General features: G+C 50.7%; 1 protein-coding gene across 4 annotated transcripts in view; it reads right to left on the bottom strand.

Moving 5' to 3' along the window:
• Nucleotides 1–18,124, bottom strand: part of Rph3al (rabphilin 3A like (without C2 domains)) — a 125,903-nt gene that overhangs the window by 11,361 nt on the left and 96,418 nt on the right. For all 4 annotated transcript variants that reach the window (XM_020157899.2, XM_020157900.2, XM_074046560.1 and 1 more), the window contains one exon: nucleotides 11,807–11,981. In XM_020157899.2, the coding sequence (XP_020013488.1) occupies nucleotides 11,807–11,981 (175 nt within the window). The remainder of the gene's footprint in view (nucleotides 1–11,806; nucleotides 11,982–18,124) is intronic.

The following is an 18,124-nucleotide window of genomic DNA, read 5'->3' as shown; positions in this document are numbered from 1 at the left end:
TTTTACTTCTTCTCTTTGTGTCTCTCTTGAGGCAGAGTCTCTCTGCGTAGCCCAGGTGAATCTCGAACTCATGATCCTTCTGCCTCTGCCTCCTGAGTGTTGGGATTATAGGTGTGCACTACCACACTTAACTCTCACAAATGTTTTAAAAAAAATCTCTGCCTTTGCATTTCTTATCTCTATTTCCCTCTCTTCTGAGTCTCCATGTGTTTCCCCTCTTCTTGGGTCTGTCTCTTGGCTCTTCTTCCTCAGTCTCTGAGTCTCTCTCTGTCTGTCTCTAGGTCTGAGTTTCTGTCTTTCTCCTCTAGGACTCTATCATAGTTCCCCAGAGCCTCGTTTTTATGGCCTCTGGAGCTTGTGCCTCAGCTTCCCTCACCTGGATAGGAACCTCTCCCCCTCCTGAACCTCAGGGAGTCTGTGTTCACAGTCTGTTGTGGAGATGGGTCACTTGCCTTCTTTGAATCTCATTGCTACCCCAGGGGCAACTGAAGCAGGGAAGGTCTGCCTCCCTTCCTGTGTGGACTGGCAGTGGATTCCTTTGCAAGGAAGATGGATAGGAGGCACTGGGAGGGGGAGGGGCTGCTAAGCATAGTGAAGCTGACATTGTTACTGCCCTGGGTTTTACTGGAGCCAGACAGGGAGCGAGGCCGAATTCACTCACTTTTCCCACATTCCCAAAGGCCACTAATTCTCGAGTGGGCAGAATTGAGTTGTACGTTCACCTGGTGAGAGGTGAGCAGCTGGAGAGGGCTGTGCAGTACTGACAGCCCCACACTGATTGACCCCTCGGCAGCACTGGAGCCAGAGCTTTCCTGTTCATCTTAGGGGGGGGCAAGGCTGGTGTTTGGCTTAATCAAGTGCTCAAAGGGCAGGACAAACCTGTACGCCTGGGCTTCTCTTCCAAAGCATAACCACATGAGATGTGGCCTGGCCTCTGCTTCCCTGAGATTTGGGGAATGCTGCTTGTATTTCTCTCCATTCTGAGGCCACAGTGAAGGTTATTTGACCTCTCTGTGGCCTGGTGTAAAATGGACAATGGCCGCACCCCATCCCAGGGTGTCTCCAGGAAATCCTGGCTGCACAGAGCCCAGCACAGCCTGTGGTAAGTCCCTCTGGAATTCAAACAGTCACAATTGGAGCTGTTTGGAGCAGGCCTTCTGGCACTGAAGCCTAAAGCTATCCCTCCCTTCAGAGAAAAAAGGTACACAGTCCTTTGCTGGGTGGGCCCAACAGAATGGTGGCCACAGAGAAGAGCGGTGATGGGTCAGTGGCTGCTGTTTCCTTTCTCTGCTGGGCCCACCGTACACCTCAGCTCACCACCATGCCTCTTACACTAAAGTCCCCATGTGGCTGGTGGGGGCCACAGACAAGACTGTCCAACTATGACTTTGCTTATTTTCTTGACCAAAACAGCTGCCCTGTGCGACTCATGTGTCTTCTCAGATGGTTCACAGATGCCTCTCTCGCCCTCTCTCTAAATGGTTTTCTTCACTCATGTGTCTGTGTGTTTGGTGGCTTCTTCTGTCCTTACATAAAAAACATCCTGGCTACCTCCAGCTCCCCAGGACTGTAGAGCCCACGCAGGAAGAAAAATGAGCAGTGACGGGGAAGGTGACAACGAAGCCTAAGAGGTGAACCTGGGGACAGGACCTGCTGGGGAGACTCAGCCAGCTCAAAGCACTTAGTGAGCACTTTCACAGGCACAGGGTGAGGCTGATGCTCAATGGCTGCCATGGGGCTGTGATGCAGCATGTCCCTGAAACATGTTGGTGTGTCTGTGTGCCCATGTGTGTGTGCACATCTGTACACATCAGTACATGTGTGTATGAGTGTGCCCGCGGGCACACATGTATATGCGTGCATGTGTGTGAGGAGAGGGCCAGAGTGAAGTGGGGCTGGTCTTAGCAGTGGAAGTAGCCCTGCTGTGTGATCTGAGTGCTACTCCACCCCCTGCCTGAATTTCCTCTGCTGAGCTCCATTCTCTTGAACTTGGATAAGAAAACTGGAGGGGAATGGACTCCTGTCCCGGCCTCTCACCCATCCTATTCATGGACAATCAGGACCCAGACAGGAAAACCCACATCCCCAAACCAGGCTTTCCTGCCCAGGAGTCCACATGGAAGCTATGAACTCTGCAGGCTGGCAAGCCCTGACTGGCAAGGCTGTGGAGGAGATGGTACTGGGTCACCGCCTTGCTTACAGCTGGCACAGAGCCACTGCAGGCAGGGGTCATGGGTCAGGATTAGGTATGGGGACTCACATGTGACATGGTCAGGCCCCTGCCTTCCACTGACCAGGTGGAAGGGTCAGTCAGCGAAGTAGCCAAATATGGGCAGGCTTTGCTTCCAGAGAAGTCTGCCCACTTTTCTGGCAACAGGTGTCCAAACTAGTCTATCTTCCATTCTCTCTTCTTCCATAGGGATGTGGAAATAAGAATACCTCCTCTGCCTTTTTTTTTTTTTTTTTGTAGTGCTGGGGATGGAACTCAAGGGCTGGCACATGCTAGGCACTGCTCTACCACTGAGCCACACCCATGGCTCTCCCTATCTTCTTAATAACCTTGCATGGCTGAAGCTAACAGAATGTCAGAAACAATAGGGAGGAGTGGGGACTACGGCAAACCAAAGAACGCTAGCCCTGTGTAAAGGCGAAGCTGCTACTTAGCCTGATCAATTTTTCCAGAGAAGGGTGGTATTGGCAGACCTTCTCATTTTCAAAAAAGAAGCTAGACTCCATTTTGGAAAAAGTGAGAAATCTCCACATTCCAAAAAAATTTGACAATGCATTTTAAGTCATCGGCCAGATGGAGTCACTGCTTCACCAGTTTGTGACCCACAGCATAGACAAGTGTCTGACCCTCCAAAGATAAATGGCACACCTCCCAATATGGATGTCCTCCTACTTTGTTTGCCTCCTCCCACCTGCTTCCGCCAGCTCTGCCCCCTGCACACAACACATACTCCCAGCTGCTCTGAAGGTGGCAGAGGAGTTCAGGTACCAGGGCGAGTTCAGAATCCACTGTGGAAACACTGGGGTCGGGAGAGGCCAGCTGAGTGCTCCAAGGAGCCTCTAAAATGTTAATTTCTGAGGATCCGAGAAAGAAGGAAGATGGCATAGCAACAGCTGGCTTTGGGCAGTGAGCAATCCTGGCTGAAAATAAAACATTTTACAATCCACAACCGAGCCTCATTAAGAATGAATGGCTCCACTGGTATAAATAGCACGCTGCGTTAAGAAGTCAGGAAACAGCATATGCGTTCGATAGAAAAACGGCTGCTGGGGAACTGCTTATCAGCTCAGTCGGCTGCCGCTCTGCGCTAACTAATGAGACAGAGGTCTCAGGTTCAAAGCCTGCGGGGGCCAGGTGGCTTTCCCAGTCTGGGGTCATGGAATGGATCCCCCACCCCAGACCTTTTCACCATGGGGATGTAACTCTGGATACCCAGTCCAGTAATAGCCCATGGTGAGCTTCTCACAGTGTCTGATCACAGAATCTCTACTATAAACAGCCAGCCTCTGCTTGGATGCTCCCAGGGACAGGGAGCTACAAAACAGTTCTGGGGTTGGATGGCCTTTGGTGGGGGGATGGAGGGATACAGCTCCAGCTCTGTGTGGGGGAAAGCAGCTCGAACTGGCCATACCATCCATTATGTCTGGCTGAATGTAAAAGGGGTGCTCTGAGCAGAAATGAGGGGCCATTTTCTCCACCTGAGCGTGGATGTGGGGTCCAGAGAGTGGGGTGGAGCAGGTACACAGATTGCAGGGCATATGGACGCAGGCTGATGCAAGCTGCCCAGCAGGCAGAGGGAAAGGAGTGGAGCTGAGTCAGGCACAAGCAGCTGTGACCACCACCTTTCATCTCCATGACACCTGTCTTCCAGAGCCTGGCAGCGGTCCCCTCTCAGTGGGCTCTGCTTGCAGCAACCAAAACTCCTCAGGTCCAGACAGAAAGAGCAAAGCCAGTGCGTGTGGTGTCGTGGGCAAGAGCCTCACTGTGTGCTCTGTTCAGGAGGGAAGAGCAGGGGCGTGGGATTCAGAACCCTGGGCCTCCAGCCCTCGTAGTTACAGTCAGGCAGCCTACGTGACCTTGCAGACTTCTCCTCCTCGGCCATCACCCAGAGTCAATTTCACCGTCTGTAGCTGCCCCACAGGCTGCTCTGAGCATCAGATGAGATAATGACCATGAGTCACAGAGTGCTCTGGCTCAGGCCAACGCAGCACCAATGACAGCTTCTTCAGAACCGAAGGGGTTGAGTGGGGTGATGGCAGCCCTGAGGGGCAGGCCAGCTGGGGGGGCCACTTGGCAAGGGCGGCCCCTGGTAAACATCTGCAGCCTGAACTGAGCTAGACCGCTCACCACAAATGGAACTCTGAAGCTTGCTTTCACTGGACTGCAACCAGGACCAGCTTACTTAGGAGTTTTAATAAATTACTTAAATTTAGCAAGCCAGTAAAGTAGTACTGAAACTCCCATTTTTCTTAAAATTACCCAAGTGGAACAAATCCAAAACTCGAAGAATTGTTCTGGAACAGACCTCAAAGGGAGCCTGTGTGTCATTCTTGGGCCATCTAGGAAGCAGTGTCTGGGTCAGGTGGGGGAGGGCAGGCAGGAGGCAGGGGACCTCTGCTGAGGGTTCTGGGGACAGACTGCAACTGAGGCCTGGGCAGAAAAGGGTCAGACATTGGTTTCATAGCTTCTGGAGAGTGAGGAAGAGCTGCCTGTGTCTGAACCAAGGCCTTTTTGGCACCTCTACCATCTGTAAGGGGATGTACCCTGTGAGAGGGAGGAGAGGTGACCCAGCCCTGAAAGGATGGTGACCAGCGAGTCCCTGGTACTGGTTCCATCACTGACACCTCCAATGTCACAGGGGAGCAGAGACTGCTGTAAACATGGAGCCACACCAACCCGTAGCACATACCACGCCTCCATCGACTGGGTGGGAGGGTGGACTCCTGTTTCCAGAGCAGCCATGTCAGACTCTGGGGCCAGTCACCACGAAGAACTCAGGCCACACTGCTTCTTGTGCCCTCCTTGGGCAAGAGGGAGTGTCCACTGTGGGTGTGAGCCTTCCTGAGAAGGAGGCTACAGCAAATCCTTGGCCCAAATCAACACCCAGAGTCCAGGATAGGGAGAGAGGAGCCAACTCAGGCGGTCCTGCCACCTGTCCTGCTAGAGCTACAACAGTTACCAACTCTCCTGCAATGACACAGGGGAAAGGGCCACTCCTGCACTTTCTCTAATTCATTTGTTGGTTTATTTATTTAGAGATGGGAATCTATGTTGTGCAGGTTGACCTTGAACTCCTAGGCTTAAGGGATCTTCTTGCCTCAGCCTTTTGAATAACTGGGACTACAGGCATGGGCCACCATGCCTGGCTCACTATTTTCTTTTTTAACATGTAGTTCTTTAACGTGTTTCTGGATCCATATAGGAAGGGATAGAAATATAATTACACTAGCTCTGGTTATCCAATAAATTTGGTGTTTTCCCTTGAAGTGAAAAGCTGCCTATGTTCAGCTTCCAGACTTTCTTAGGCCTCTTCTGCCTCTGGCTCTCCTCCAGTCTACTTATCTATGTACTTATTCTATAATACATAAGATAATCACTGACTTCCTTGTGAGTTTTAGTTGAGATATAATTCATATCCCATAAAAGTCACCCTTTGAAAGTATACAACGAAGTGACTTTTGGAATTGTCATAAAGCCATGTAACCACCACCACTATCTGATCCCAGAATATTTTCATAACCTCTCAAAGCAACCCTGCACCTGTTAGCCATCCCTCCCCATGTCCCTTCATCCTGCCCAACTCCTGACAATCAACAATCTGCTTTTCGTCTCCAGTTTTTCCTGTCTGGATATTTTATATAAATGGAACCATACAGCACATGCCTTTGATCAACATCATGGTTTCAGAATTTGTCCATGTCACAGCATGTATCGTTACCTCAATTTCTTTCCCTTCTCCTCCGTCCCTCCCTCCCTCCTCCTTCCTTCCTACCTTCCTTCTTTTTTTCCTTCCTTCCTTCCTTCTTTCCGTCTACACTTTCTTGTGTCTTTTGAGATGGGGTCTCACTAGGCTGGCCTTGAACTTGTATGTAGCCCAGCCTACATACCATACAACCCTTGCACTGAATGACAACTATAAAATACTGTTGAATTATGGTGATGATTGGGTATTCTTGACTTGCATTTTGATTACATATGGTTTAAGTGCTCTATCAGTGAATGTGGTATTTGTTTTTACTTATTACTTTTTTTTGAGTAATTTTGTCATGTATTGTTTCCCTTTATTCTACTATTAAACTTTCATTTAGCTGAATTTTTTGAAACTATGGGGTGAGGAAGACATTTCAAAGCAAGACAGGAAACCTAGAAACTGCAAAGCAAAAGAAAGACAAAACTGACTTCATATGCATAAAATGTTTTTGGTTTTGCTAGGAGGGAACTTTTTTTCGCTAGTACTGGGGTTTGAACTCAGGGCTCACACTTGCTAGGCAGCTGCTTTACCACTTAAGACATTCTGCCAGCCCATTTTTGTGTTGGGTTTTTTTCGAGATAGGGTCTTGTGAACTTTTTTATTTTTATTTTTTATTTTTGCCCAGGCTGACTTCGAACCACAATCCTCCTGATCTCCTGATCTCCTCTTGAGTAGCTGAGATTATAGACATGAGCTACCAATACCTGCTGCAACCCATTTAATACCATTTAGTTTCCCAAAATATGAGCAGCCTCAACAAATCAAGATTTGTTGATCAGGTAACAGTAACAGGTACAGTGGCTCGCTCTATAATCCCAGCTGCTCTTGAGGTAGAAATCAGAAGGATCAAGGTTCAAGGCCAGCTTGGGCAAAAAGTTAGTGAGACCCCCATCTCAACAAACAAGCTGGGCATGGTGGCCTGTCACGGGCAGGTATGTAGGCGCCTATGGGAGAGCAACTATAGTCTGGGCTGGTCCTGGGCAAAAAACGGGAGATCTTACCTAAAAAATAACCTGAAAGCAAAAAACAAACAAACAAACAAACAAACAAATGGTCTGGGGCATGGTTCAAGTAGTGGACTGCTTGTCTACCAAGTCCCTCAGTTCAAAACTTCAAACTCCAGCACTGGGGAAAACAAAACAAAACAAAACAAAACCACGGGCCAGCAAGGACACAGATGAATGAGCGGTCTCACTGGAATGAGTGTGAATGAACAGAACATTAAAAAGTTTGCAAGGTTTCTTGTAACTTAAAACACACAGCCTCATTTCTGGAAACCTTCCTACAGATTCAAAAGCCCCAGCTTGTAGGGTTACATGTGTAAAGACATTTCAGTATTGCTTACAGTACAGAAAAGCTAGATTCAGTCTGAATGGGCATGCATAGGTGACTAATTAAATCACCATATACTGTACTATGGGACTTTATTCAGCCGTTAAAAATGAGTGAAGTAAAATCTATATCTAGTGGCTTGAAGGAATGCCCGTGGTAATTTTTAAAAAGTGACTCCAGGGAGCTGGCTGAGTGGCTCAAGTGGTAGAACTCTTGCCTAGCAAGCACGAGCCCTGAGTTCAAACCCCAGTACTCCAGGACTGCCAAAACAAGAAAAAACAAATAAACAAAAAACCCAACAGCAACAGAAAAAACCAAAAGTCATAGGTAAGAGCTTATTTCTTTTTGTTGTTGCTAAGCAAAAGCAAACAAAACATTAAAACATTTAAATGCCTAGATCAAGTACATGTTTGTAGTCAAAGTAAGAAAGGAATTTAGAATGATGGTGAAGAGATGAGGTTATTGTTTTTCATACAGTGATAAATTATTTAATTTGTGGAATTTTTATGGAATTAAAAATGAATGGACTGGCTGTGTTGCTCAAGAGGTAAAGCACCTGCCTAACAAGCTCCAGGCCCTGAGTTCAATCCCCAGTGCTGCCAAAAAAGAGAAAATGGAAAGGCGGATGCAGAAGAGCGCAGCTCAGAAACATCAATACATTCGCTCGATTGCTCTGTGGATTGAAAAGTTCACGGCTTGTACCTTTTGATCAGCTTTCCTCTCTAGCAGGGCATGGGAAAGGGTGGGCTGGGTGTGGGGAGAAGGGGGAGCTCCAGTTGCACAGCCCCAGGGCTGAGGTGGGGGGGGGAGAGTTGGGTGAGGAAGAGGGTCAGAGGGAGGCTGAGAGAGTGAGCCAGCTGGTGCTGGGATTGGCTTTGTGCCTGTGGGAGAGACTGAGGGGCAGGAGGAGGATGCTGGTTTGGGATCCTCAGAGGCGGGGGCCAGGAGGAGAAGCACCTCATGAGAGCATGTGGCTTTAATAACCTCCAAGAATCTCCTGAGCCATCCAGCAGCCCTGAGCCCAGACCCAGTGAAAACCCCTTCTTGAACTGGGTGTTGGTGGCTCACACCTAAAATCCTAGCTATTTGGGAGGCTGAGATCCGGAGGATTGTGGTTCAAGGCCAGCCTGGGCAAATAGTTCATGAGACCTTTCTCCAAATAACCAGAGCAAAATGGGCTGGAGGTGTGGTTTAAGCATTAGAGAGACTGCTTTGTAAGTGTGAAGCCCTGATTCAGACCCCAGTCCTACCAAAAACAGAACAAATCAAAACAAACAAAACACCCACTTTCAAAAGGAACCTTTCAAATCACCAGGGGCAGGTGGGGGCCCATTCATTTGTTCAGTATCTGATAAGCATCTAGCCCATGTTGTCCCCCTGCCATGTGCCGAGGAATTGACCTGTCCAGGACACACATGGCTCTGCCCAAATGGCACTGCTAGGGTGGGTAGGGGAGCCTGTTCCTAAATGCTGGCCACTCTGTTTCCATGTGAGCTTAGTCTGGCAAATGTGGTGCTGTGAGGGCTGTGCTCACTGCCAGGCTCAGACCTGGATCACAAAGGTCGTGCCTGGCACAAGGGCACCCTGATTGTGGGGCTGGGATGGGAGATGCCATTCTCAGAGCTGGAAAATCCCCAGCAGGGTACCCAGTTGGTGGAGGACTAGACAGGAGCGATGTCCCTGCACCAGACTCCCAGGGCTGCCCTCTGAGGTTCATCTGTTCCCTGGAGCTCCAAGAGAACAGTGTGAAGAGGAACAGGGACAGTGGCAGCAGCTCCTGGAAGCTTGGGGGCTTCCCAGGGGCAGGTATGGCCAAGTCCTCCATAGAGGCCACATGGACCTCACCATAAGGGCATGTGAATTACCACAATGCAATTGAAGGACTTGGGAGGGTCCTTCTCTCTGCCTCAGCTCAGGACTGTGCGTTAAGGATGATTGTCGCTTACCAGACTGGTCTCCCACAGGCACCTGGTAATCGTCCTGTGCCCCTGTGAGTATGTGGCCAGACCTGGGGAAGGCAAGGGACTGACCTCAACCAACACCAGCACAAACTGGCCTGGTGTGATAGTATAGGCCTAGATAGGAGGATCATGAGTTTAAGGCCAGCCTAGGCTGCATAGTGAAACCTTGTCCCCAAAACAGAAACAAAAACAAAAGGCTAGGGTGTAGGTCAGTGGTGGAGCATTTGCCTAACAAATGCACCAGGCCCTGGATTCAATCCCCAGCACTGCAAAAAAAAAAAAAAAGGAGAGCAGAGACTGTGACTTTTTTATAGGCTCAACAAGGAGGGCACAGAAGTCACCCAGGCATGGACTTGAGGCAGTTCCAGAACAGTTGCCCATCTGTGGTTCACCACGGCCCCTCCTAGCTGACCCCGGCACTATGGCTTTGTGGGGCTGGCACGTCTCTGCATTCCTCCTATCATCCAGGCTCTGCCTCCCTGGCCTCTGCCACTAGCTCTTCTCTTCTTTCTGCTCAAGTTCACTCCTGCTTCCTCCAGACCCTCCATTTCAGCGTGGGTACAGATGCCACCTGAGCTGCCACAACCAGCCTGGATGCCAGCCTTTCCTGAGCTGCAACCTATGGGCTGACATGCTACAGGTCACCTGGCAATCACAGAGCTTTGATGTGTCTGCCATAGGCCTGGCACAGAGAAGCGAGGGGGCTCTGTGTCCCAGTAGCTCAGAGGGAGAACGGGTTCTCATGGAGGAGCTGTTGCACTGCCTGGCATGGCCTGGCCTTGGTGCAAACTCAGTTACCTCACAGCACCAATTCCAAGTGTGTGGGCCGCTGGCCTCCTTGCCCTCATAATTAAAAGGTCCTGTGTATCTGCATGTCTGAGGAGGGAGGGGCTCTGCTCCTGCCCAGGGTGTGTGTGTGCACCTGTGAGCATGTGTGTGCCTATGTGTGTATACATGAGAACATATGAATAACTGTGTGAGTGCCTTTGAGTGTGCGTCAGTATGTGCATGCCTGTTGGCAGGTACATGCCTCTGTGTGTGTGTGTTCGAGTGTGTCTGTGAGTATGTGTGTGTGCCTGTGAGTGTGTGCTGATGTGGAGCAGACAGGGCAGAGACGGCCCCCTGGGGTGGATGCTCACAGCTGCTCACGCAGGCCTCAGTGCCTGTCTTCGTCAACCTGCCCATTCTGAACCCACTGGTGTCCACTGGCTCCTGTCTTTCAGGTCATGCCCCTTCCCACAGTCTGAGAGACAAGGACACACTGACAGGCCTTGGTGGGAGAAATCCTGCACTTTGAGACTGGAAAAGGGGCAGAATGGAAGATGGTTACTTCCCCAGAGCTGGAGGCCGTGGTAATCTCAGGGCAGTGTCTGAGTGGGCTGCTTCCCTCTGTCCTCCTGCAGGGGCTCGACCTGCCCCACTTCCACCTGCACCTGGGTTCCCCACAAATGCTCGTCTATGTCATGGCAGGTGAACTCGCAGCAGTCAGAAGGGCAAAGGGCGATCAGTAGAGTTAGGAAGGACAGCTGCAATGGACAGAGCCCAGTGCAGTGGGATGAAGTACCTGACGACGGTGCTGCACAGCCACGCCAGCTCTGCCTGCAAGCTCACAGGACTTTTACCTTCTAGGGTTTATTGTTTGACAGCCTTCAAATGTTTACTGTAAACATGCAGTAGTCTTGTAATAAAGAGAAAAAAGCCCAAATGATATAAAGATAGTTGGATGCCTGTCATCACCCACAGATGTTTGCAAGCCCCTAAGAAGCAGCTGCAGGACTCTTATCACGGGGCCACCTCCCAAAGACAAGTTACCATTCAGTGAGCCTCACCTCCTCTGACTATGGCTTGGACCCTTAAGCCTGAGTGTTGGGCTGAAGCATGGGCACCTTGGGACAGGAGGGCAAGGGGCTGCCTTTGGGTCCAGCTCTGCCACACACCAGCTGAGATAGAACCTTCTCTTCTCTGGGTGTCAGGCTACTCATCTGTAAAATGGGGCCATTAAATACCCACCCTGTGTTCATCCTAAGCCTGCTGTGAAAACCATAAACACAAACGTATCCTGAGCGCTGTGGAGGTCTTCTACAACACCAGGCACTATCACAATGGGCCACATCACCTCAGTGCAGCACCAGACAGCAAGACACCAGGCACAAAGTCACCTTGCTCATTAGAACCAAGGGAACTAAAAGTCCCCCCTTCCTAAGACACAAAACAAGTGTAGGGGGAAGGTGACCTAGGCCTGCCTAGGAGATGTATTTTCAGACCTCTCAAAGTCCCCTATTGGCATGACATTCCTACGAAGACTCACAGTGCTGCTCACGGTGCCCCTGCTCCCAGGGGACCCTATAGCCTGTTGCTGCACAGAGAGAGCTGTCACTGAGCTGGAGGTGGAAGCTGCCCTCTTGCCCAGATGCAGGTGGGGACTGAGGGCACAGGGAGGGACAAAGCATGACATAAGCCCCATGGAGAGTGTGGTGGCTTCTGGCCTGGCTGACTGAAGACCATCCTGGCAGAGGGGCACAGTGGTCTTACCTCTCCCTCGAGCCCACGTGTAGACGCGGCTGGCCTCAGTGCTTCGGGGCTGAGGCTCTGGAGGCTCCAAGGGCAAAGGTCGGAGGTAAGGGTCATCCGCTCGGCCAGGGGTCTTCAGGGGCAAGATATACTTGGGGAGCCCTTTGTAGAACCAGGCCCCCGATCTCTTCCAGACCTGAGGTAGGGGAAAGACATCTGTTTAGAACAGGGTGACGAGCAGCCCTCCCTGCTTGGTACCCACCCTTTCTCCCCATTTTCTGTCCTGCCTCCCTGACAGGGGACAGGAGGGCTGAGAGCCAGGACAGACAGCAAAGGGGAATTTTGTCCTGGGTGTGCACCCAGGACAAGGGGCAGTCATTGCCATGCCCTCATTCTCTCACTTCTCTCCTGCACAGCGAGGTCTCAGTAGGTAGCACAGGAAAGCACGTAGGAAATGCCTATGAACACTGTTCACTGCCATCATTTCTGTCCCTTCCAACTGTTAGGGTCCTGGAGACAGCCAAGTCATCTGCCCTGCCTGGCCCAAACCTTTCGCTTCTCTGCTGGGAGATGGAAAGGTGCTCGGAAGCCCACACACGTAGGCACTGCTGAGCTTCCCACTGCCAGCTGCCTCATCTGCATCTTTTCTCCCTGGCCCCAAACCAGGAGCTGCACAGGACAGACTGGCCCAGCCACAAGTGGTTGCAGGTGCTGCCAGTCCCTTAGCCTCCTCGGTGCCATGCCCAGGCTCCAGCTTCTTAAGGAGAATGTCCCTGATGGTTCAGCTGTTTCCAGTCCCTCCTATCCAGCTCCCTCTGGCTGATATGTGCAACAATCCCTCTGGAGAGGAGTTCCGAAGAGGCCACAAAGCTCCAGGCTTGGCCAGGCTGTCCCCAGGGCATAGCCACTGGCAAGTTCTCCCTCTTTTCTGCCTCGGCTCTGTCCTCTTCAGGACCTGGGCCTCCTGGGAGCCCCTTTCCTCCCCATACAGCCCCCACCAGGGGCACTCAGACCCAGAGGAAACAGATGACACTGGCTAGGTCCCAAGCAGTTGCATTAAAAAAAAAAAATCTCATCTCTTCCCTGTGGAAGAGATCACCCCTAAGTTGGTAAGATGGACATCCTCAAGGGCTAAGGATGTCTGCCTTCATCCCGAACAGGAATGACAGGGCAGGAGATGCTCCAGGTCTGGGACATGCAGCCTTGGGCTCTCAGAGGAACCTCTGTGCCCTGATTACTCCCAGCATGGTCATCCAGGCTCCCCTCTCCTGCTCTGCTCTTCCAACAAGGCAGAACAAATAGTAACTTTCATACACACTAGCTGTGTGGCTTTGGGTGAGTTAATTAATCTCTCTCTGAGCCTAAGTTTCTTCACTAGTGAAGTGTGATAATAATGCTTGACCAGTAGGGCTTCTGAGAAAGGGGGAGGGCTCAGCAGGGCACCCAGCACCCAGAAGGTGTTTGCTAGGTGCCACCTGCTTTCCTCCTGGCACCCTCTACTCCCTGTGGAGGCTTTGGGCAGAGTGACACCAGGCTTAAGGAAGAGCTGGGCCAGGGTGCATCACAGGATTTGGAAGCTCTTCCTGAGGGCTTCTGCACAGGCTAGAAAGGACCCGTATCTCAGAAAGCCTGAGATTAGAATTCAGAGCAGCAACTGAGATAAGGCCCCTAAACTCTTACTGCCTACTTCAGAGCGCTGAGGGCTCCGTAATCTCCCCTCGAGAAGGAAGCGTGTCCAGGGTATTGAGGAAGAGGGCAGGAGTGTGGGGGGGCTGATGTTGCTTTGCTAAAGGAGAGAAGGCCTGGGTGGTTCTGAGCAGATGTCCCAAGTTTACTTCCTTGGCACCACATCAACAGTGGGATGTTAATAAAGAGCCGGGCAAAACTGAGAGACAGAAAGAGAGCTCCCTGATAATGGACACTCAGGAGTGCCAGGTTAGACCAAGCTGTTCCTGTAGGATTTCTCAGAGCCTTCAATATGCTCATGTGTGCAGGGTTCTCCAACAGGGCAAAAGAACATACTGTGTTCCCCACATCGAACCTGCCTGGCTGGTTTTCTGAGTCCTTTCTGTGCCTGCTGCAGAAACTCAACTCTAGTACTAAGTTTGCTTAAACTCAGCACTAACGCTACAGCACTAACTGTTTGACAGCTGTGCAGCTAGTTCTCCAATAGATGGGGATTACCTCTTTATGTTGTGGAGTCTGGGTATGAGACTACCATGTCTAGACCACGTCCCTGGTGTGAACCACAGGGCCTGGACACACAGGAGTGCATAGAGGCCCCTCTGGAAAGCCTATCATTGCCCATCATTCCTTCTTTGAGCTGATAATGGCTATGGTTTGAATGCTTGTCCAAAACTCTAAAACTCCCATGGAAGCATAATCCCAAATTCATATATTAGAGGTATACGGAAGTGAGGTCTTTGGGAGGTAATCAGGATTAAGCGAGATTCAGAGGGTGGGACCCCTGTGATGGCACTGGTGCCTTTATAAGAAGATGAAGAGAGAAGGAGAGGAGGGAGGGGAGAGAAAGAGAAAGAAAGAACATTTGCTGTCTCGCTGTGTGATGCCCTCCACCATGCTATGGGGCAGCGAGAAGGCCCTCACCAGGTGCTGGTGCTGTGCTCTTGGACTTCCCAGCCTCCAAAATCATGAGCCAAAGAAACTTCTCTTCTTACTCAATTATTCAGTCCAGTATTTTGTTATTGCAACAGAAAACAGACTTAGCTAGTAATCCATTCACATTGTGCAAAATTTATAAAGTACAAAAATGAGACATCTCCTCCCCCATCCCCAAGGCATCTGGTGATAAAAGCTCTTTGAGGAGGCTTTTTTTTTTTTAATCATGCCTGCTTTCCAGATGGAAAAACTGAGGCTCCAACAACTTTAGCAACTTGCCCAAAGCCAGCACACCACCCCGGAGGCCTCAGGGTTTCACTGAGTCATGATGAGTGTGAATCAGTCCTCAATGGGGTAGAGCAGACCACCAAGGTCAAGTGGCCTACAGACTGAACCTCAGAGGAGAGGGATACAAATAGCTGCCAAGGTCACCCTGTCCCTGGAGAGCTACTACATGGCTCATGAGAACAGGAGCTCAAGTTCAAGAAGCCCCAGAAGGACAACTAGTGGTGCTAAGTGGATGTCAGGGGCTTGCTTGGCCTCCCACTGCTAAGTAAAGGCCTGAAAGGCATCAGTGTCAGCTCTGTGCAGCCTGCCCGCAGCAATGGCAGCTCCCTGTCTTCCAAGATGGGTTGGGCCTTTGTGTGGGGGCCCATGAAGCAAGCACTGAGCACATCTGTGAGTTGTGGGGCTGGACTGCTGCCTCCCCACTCCCACCCTGGAAACTGCTTTGTCTTTTTTCTTTTCTGAGAAATACACACATAGCATACAAAATTAGGACAACAATAACAAAGTAAAATAAAGAAACTACAGCATACTCGTAACATTACCACAGAGACAGTCTTCCGTAACACCATGGTGGACATTTTCTTCTACCCTTTCCTTGGCATATATGCAATTGTTTTTTGTCTTAAAAATAAGATAATGTAGATACAACCTGTCCTCTCCTCAACTAGATACCATGGCAAATGCTATGATTGATATGGTCTCCATCATCATTTTTTAATGGGTCCATAGTTTGGATTTAATAAACCTAATTAATCCAGCCCCCATGGATGGACACTGAAGTTGTTTCCAAGTTTTCACTACTACAGCATTGCTGTCGCCATTGTCTTTGTGCACCTATCACCAGGTGTTGATCACTGTCAAGAAGTGCAATTGCCTCAGGAATATGGTACACACAGATGGTGATGCACGGCCTTGACTGCCTTCCCAGGAGCCCACAGCTGACACACAGTAGGTGCTCAGCAAGTGCTGGTTAAATGACAGAACCAGCAGCCATGAAAAATTTGCTGGAACATCTCCCACAGAGTCTGTCACCTTCCTGGGGAAGTGACCTGGGCATTTTACGAAGTTCTTTTAGTTACCCAAATGGACTTACTATTTCAGATAAGAGAGGAAGTGCCTAGCAGGTATGCTGGTGAACAGCCGGCCCCTGGTTGCCTCCCTGACTGTGCACACCAGCCCCCTCTTGCCTCTGCCTTCTCTGGCATAGCACAGCTTCCAGGCCCCAACCTCAGCCTCACCTTCTGCCACAACAAGCCACCTCCATGTAAAAAACCTGATTAGTAAAGTGATTTGGGAAGAAAAGATAAAGAGTACAGGATCCAAAGTATTAGGTTGGATTGCATGAAATTGTTGGTAGTCAACATTTTGGAGGTACTTAGCCCCACAAGCCCTAAAAAAACCTCACTAACTTCACATAGTTCTCCAATGTTTACGCCCACCAGGGGCAGTAACTCCCCAGGCCTGCCAGTCTGTGCGTCTCCCTGGGGTGAGTAGGCAGGTCCACAGCTGGCCAGTGGAGCAGTCACTACTGTGAGTCCACTGTTGCAGGCATTGTGCTCTCTCCTGTTGTTACTGTTGTGCAGGTAGATAAGTCTGGTGGCTTGTCCTGCCACCCGAATGGTCAGGATCCTGGACTATTGGGAGGAGCAGCAGCTCCTGAGTCCCTGCCTCAGAGGGACTGGAGTGTACAGGTGCATCATCCAGTCTGGGAAGCACATCTGTGAAGATGTGCATACAAACATACTGTCTATATTTTGGAAAATGCCTTCCGCATGCAGAAGCCGGCCTGGTGGGGGAGCAGTGAGGCTCCCAGCTGGACCGAGTTCTGAGCAGCTCCCCTGTGCCAATCCATGTCCTCACCTTCTCTTGCTTGGCTGCCCACCCACTCTGCAAAACACAAGAGATTTCCAATCATATGATTTCCGCTGGTGCATCCAGGCCTATCACTTACTGCCTGGCATGGACACTTGGCCCCTCCAGAGGCAGGGTAAGCCCTTCAGGGGAACCCAGCCGGCCCTGTCCACCGCACCCGGCCTGCAGATGAGAAGCCAGTCCCTTTCTGGAGAAGCCAAGCAATGCTGCAAAGCCCCACTCTGCTCCCCACATGTGGTTTGCTGTGATAAGGCCAGCAAGGCAGCCAGCCTTGAAAATGCCACTTAACGAGGAAAGCCCCACATGGTCACCATAGCACTTGCAGGGGGTGTCTGGTGGCATTTAATGCTCTCTGGTACCACTGCTTTGTGCTTGGCTTCGAGGTTTTCATTCTGATTTCAGCTCACGGCCAACCTGACTGCAGATACAGCTGGATATTAGCCAAGCTGTTCCCAGGGAATTTTAATTACCATGATAACAATCACTAATCACTGGCATTTCCTAAATGGCTGTAGCTAGAGAAGGTGGCAATTGCCCAGAGAAGAGGAAGCCTGGTGGAGGGGAGGTTGAAGACCACCATCTGTTCATTGCTCCGTCCCTCCTGGGCATGACTCAGGCTCCTATGCACCTGGTGTGACTCAGGGAAGTGTGTTCACTGGCTCAGATGTCTCCCCTCCCCACCTCTCATTCCACAGGTCAGAGCCGGGGACAGTCTGTGGCCTTTGCACATCCTGTTTTATCACCTGCAAAGTCCCTCCTCCTGTATCCATCAACAGCCATACTCCTCCTGGAAGCCTTTCATGCCTCTTTATGCAGAATCAGGGCCTCTCTTCTATGTTCCTGAAAGTCACATGGTACCACCAGGTCAGCATACGGAGCCTCAGCTGGAGTTCACTCATCCATTCTCCCAACGGGGCAGTTATGAGCCCCTAGGGCAGGCTGTGCGGAGCTGTCCCTGAATGCCTAGGGCCCAGTGAAGGACCTGTGCAGCTTCTAAGAAAGCACAGCAAAGGGTAATGTGAGACCTCGTCTTCAGGGAGACCATATTCTACCTGCTGTACAAGCTGCAGGCTGACCCAGCACCAAAAAGCCACAGGAAATGTCCAGTTACAGATCAGTCCTCTCCTTCACAACTGTGGTCACTTTGAGGGTGTCTGCAAGGATCAACCACTGTGACAGAGGAGAGGCAACTCACAGTGCCAGTGCCCTAGCAGCTCCCAGGCCAGGTGAACTTCCAAACACAGCCAACAAGACCCTACAGCCCTGCCTCCTGCCAACTTCAACCCCCACCCCCACCACACAGAGTTACTTTCCCTCCCTTGGCAATACTAAAATCTCTCCTGCCTCTAGGCCTTCGTGGATACTGTTCCTCCTTCTCCGGACTACTTCCTATTCTGCTTGTAGGAAATCACTTTTATCCAGAAGCTTCTACAGGCTGAACGTTGCACTCCCCCACAGCAAGGTGCACACCCTTGTTGCACTATGGTTGGCTGTTTCATGTCTGAATCCAGCTAGATGGAAAGTTCTGTGACAACAGGAACCACCAAGGGCACCTCGCAC

Source organism: Castor canadensis, chromosome 11 (assembly GCF_047511655.1).
Source record: "Castor canadensis chromosome 11, mCasCan1.hap1v2, whole genome shotgun sequence".
NCBI classification, from domain to species: Eukaryota; Metazoa; Chordata; class Mammalia; order Rodentia; family Castoridae; genus Castor; species Castor canadensis.
This window is presented reverse-complemented; position numbering and strand designations above follow the sequence as displayed.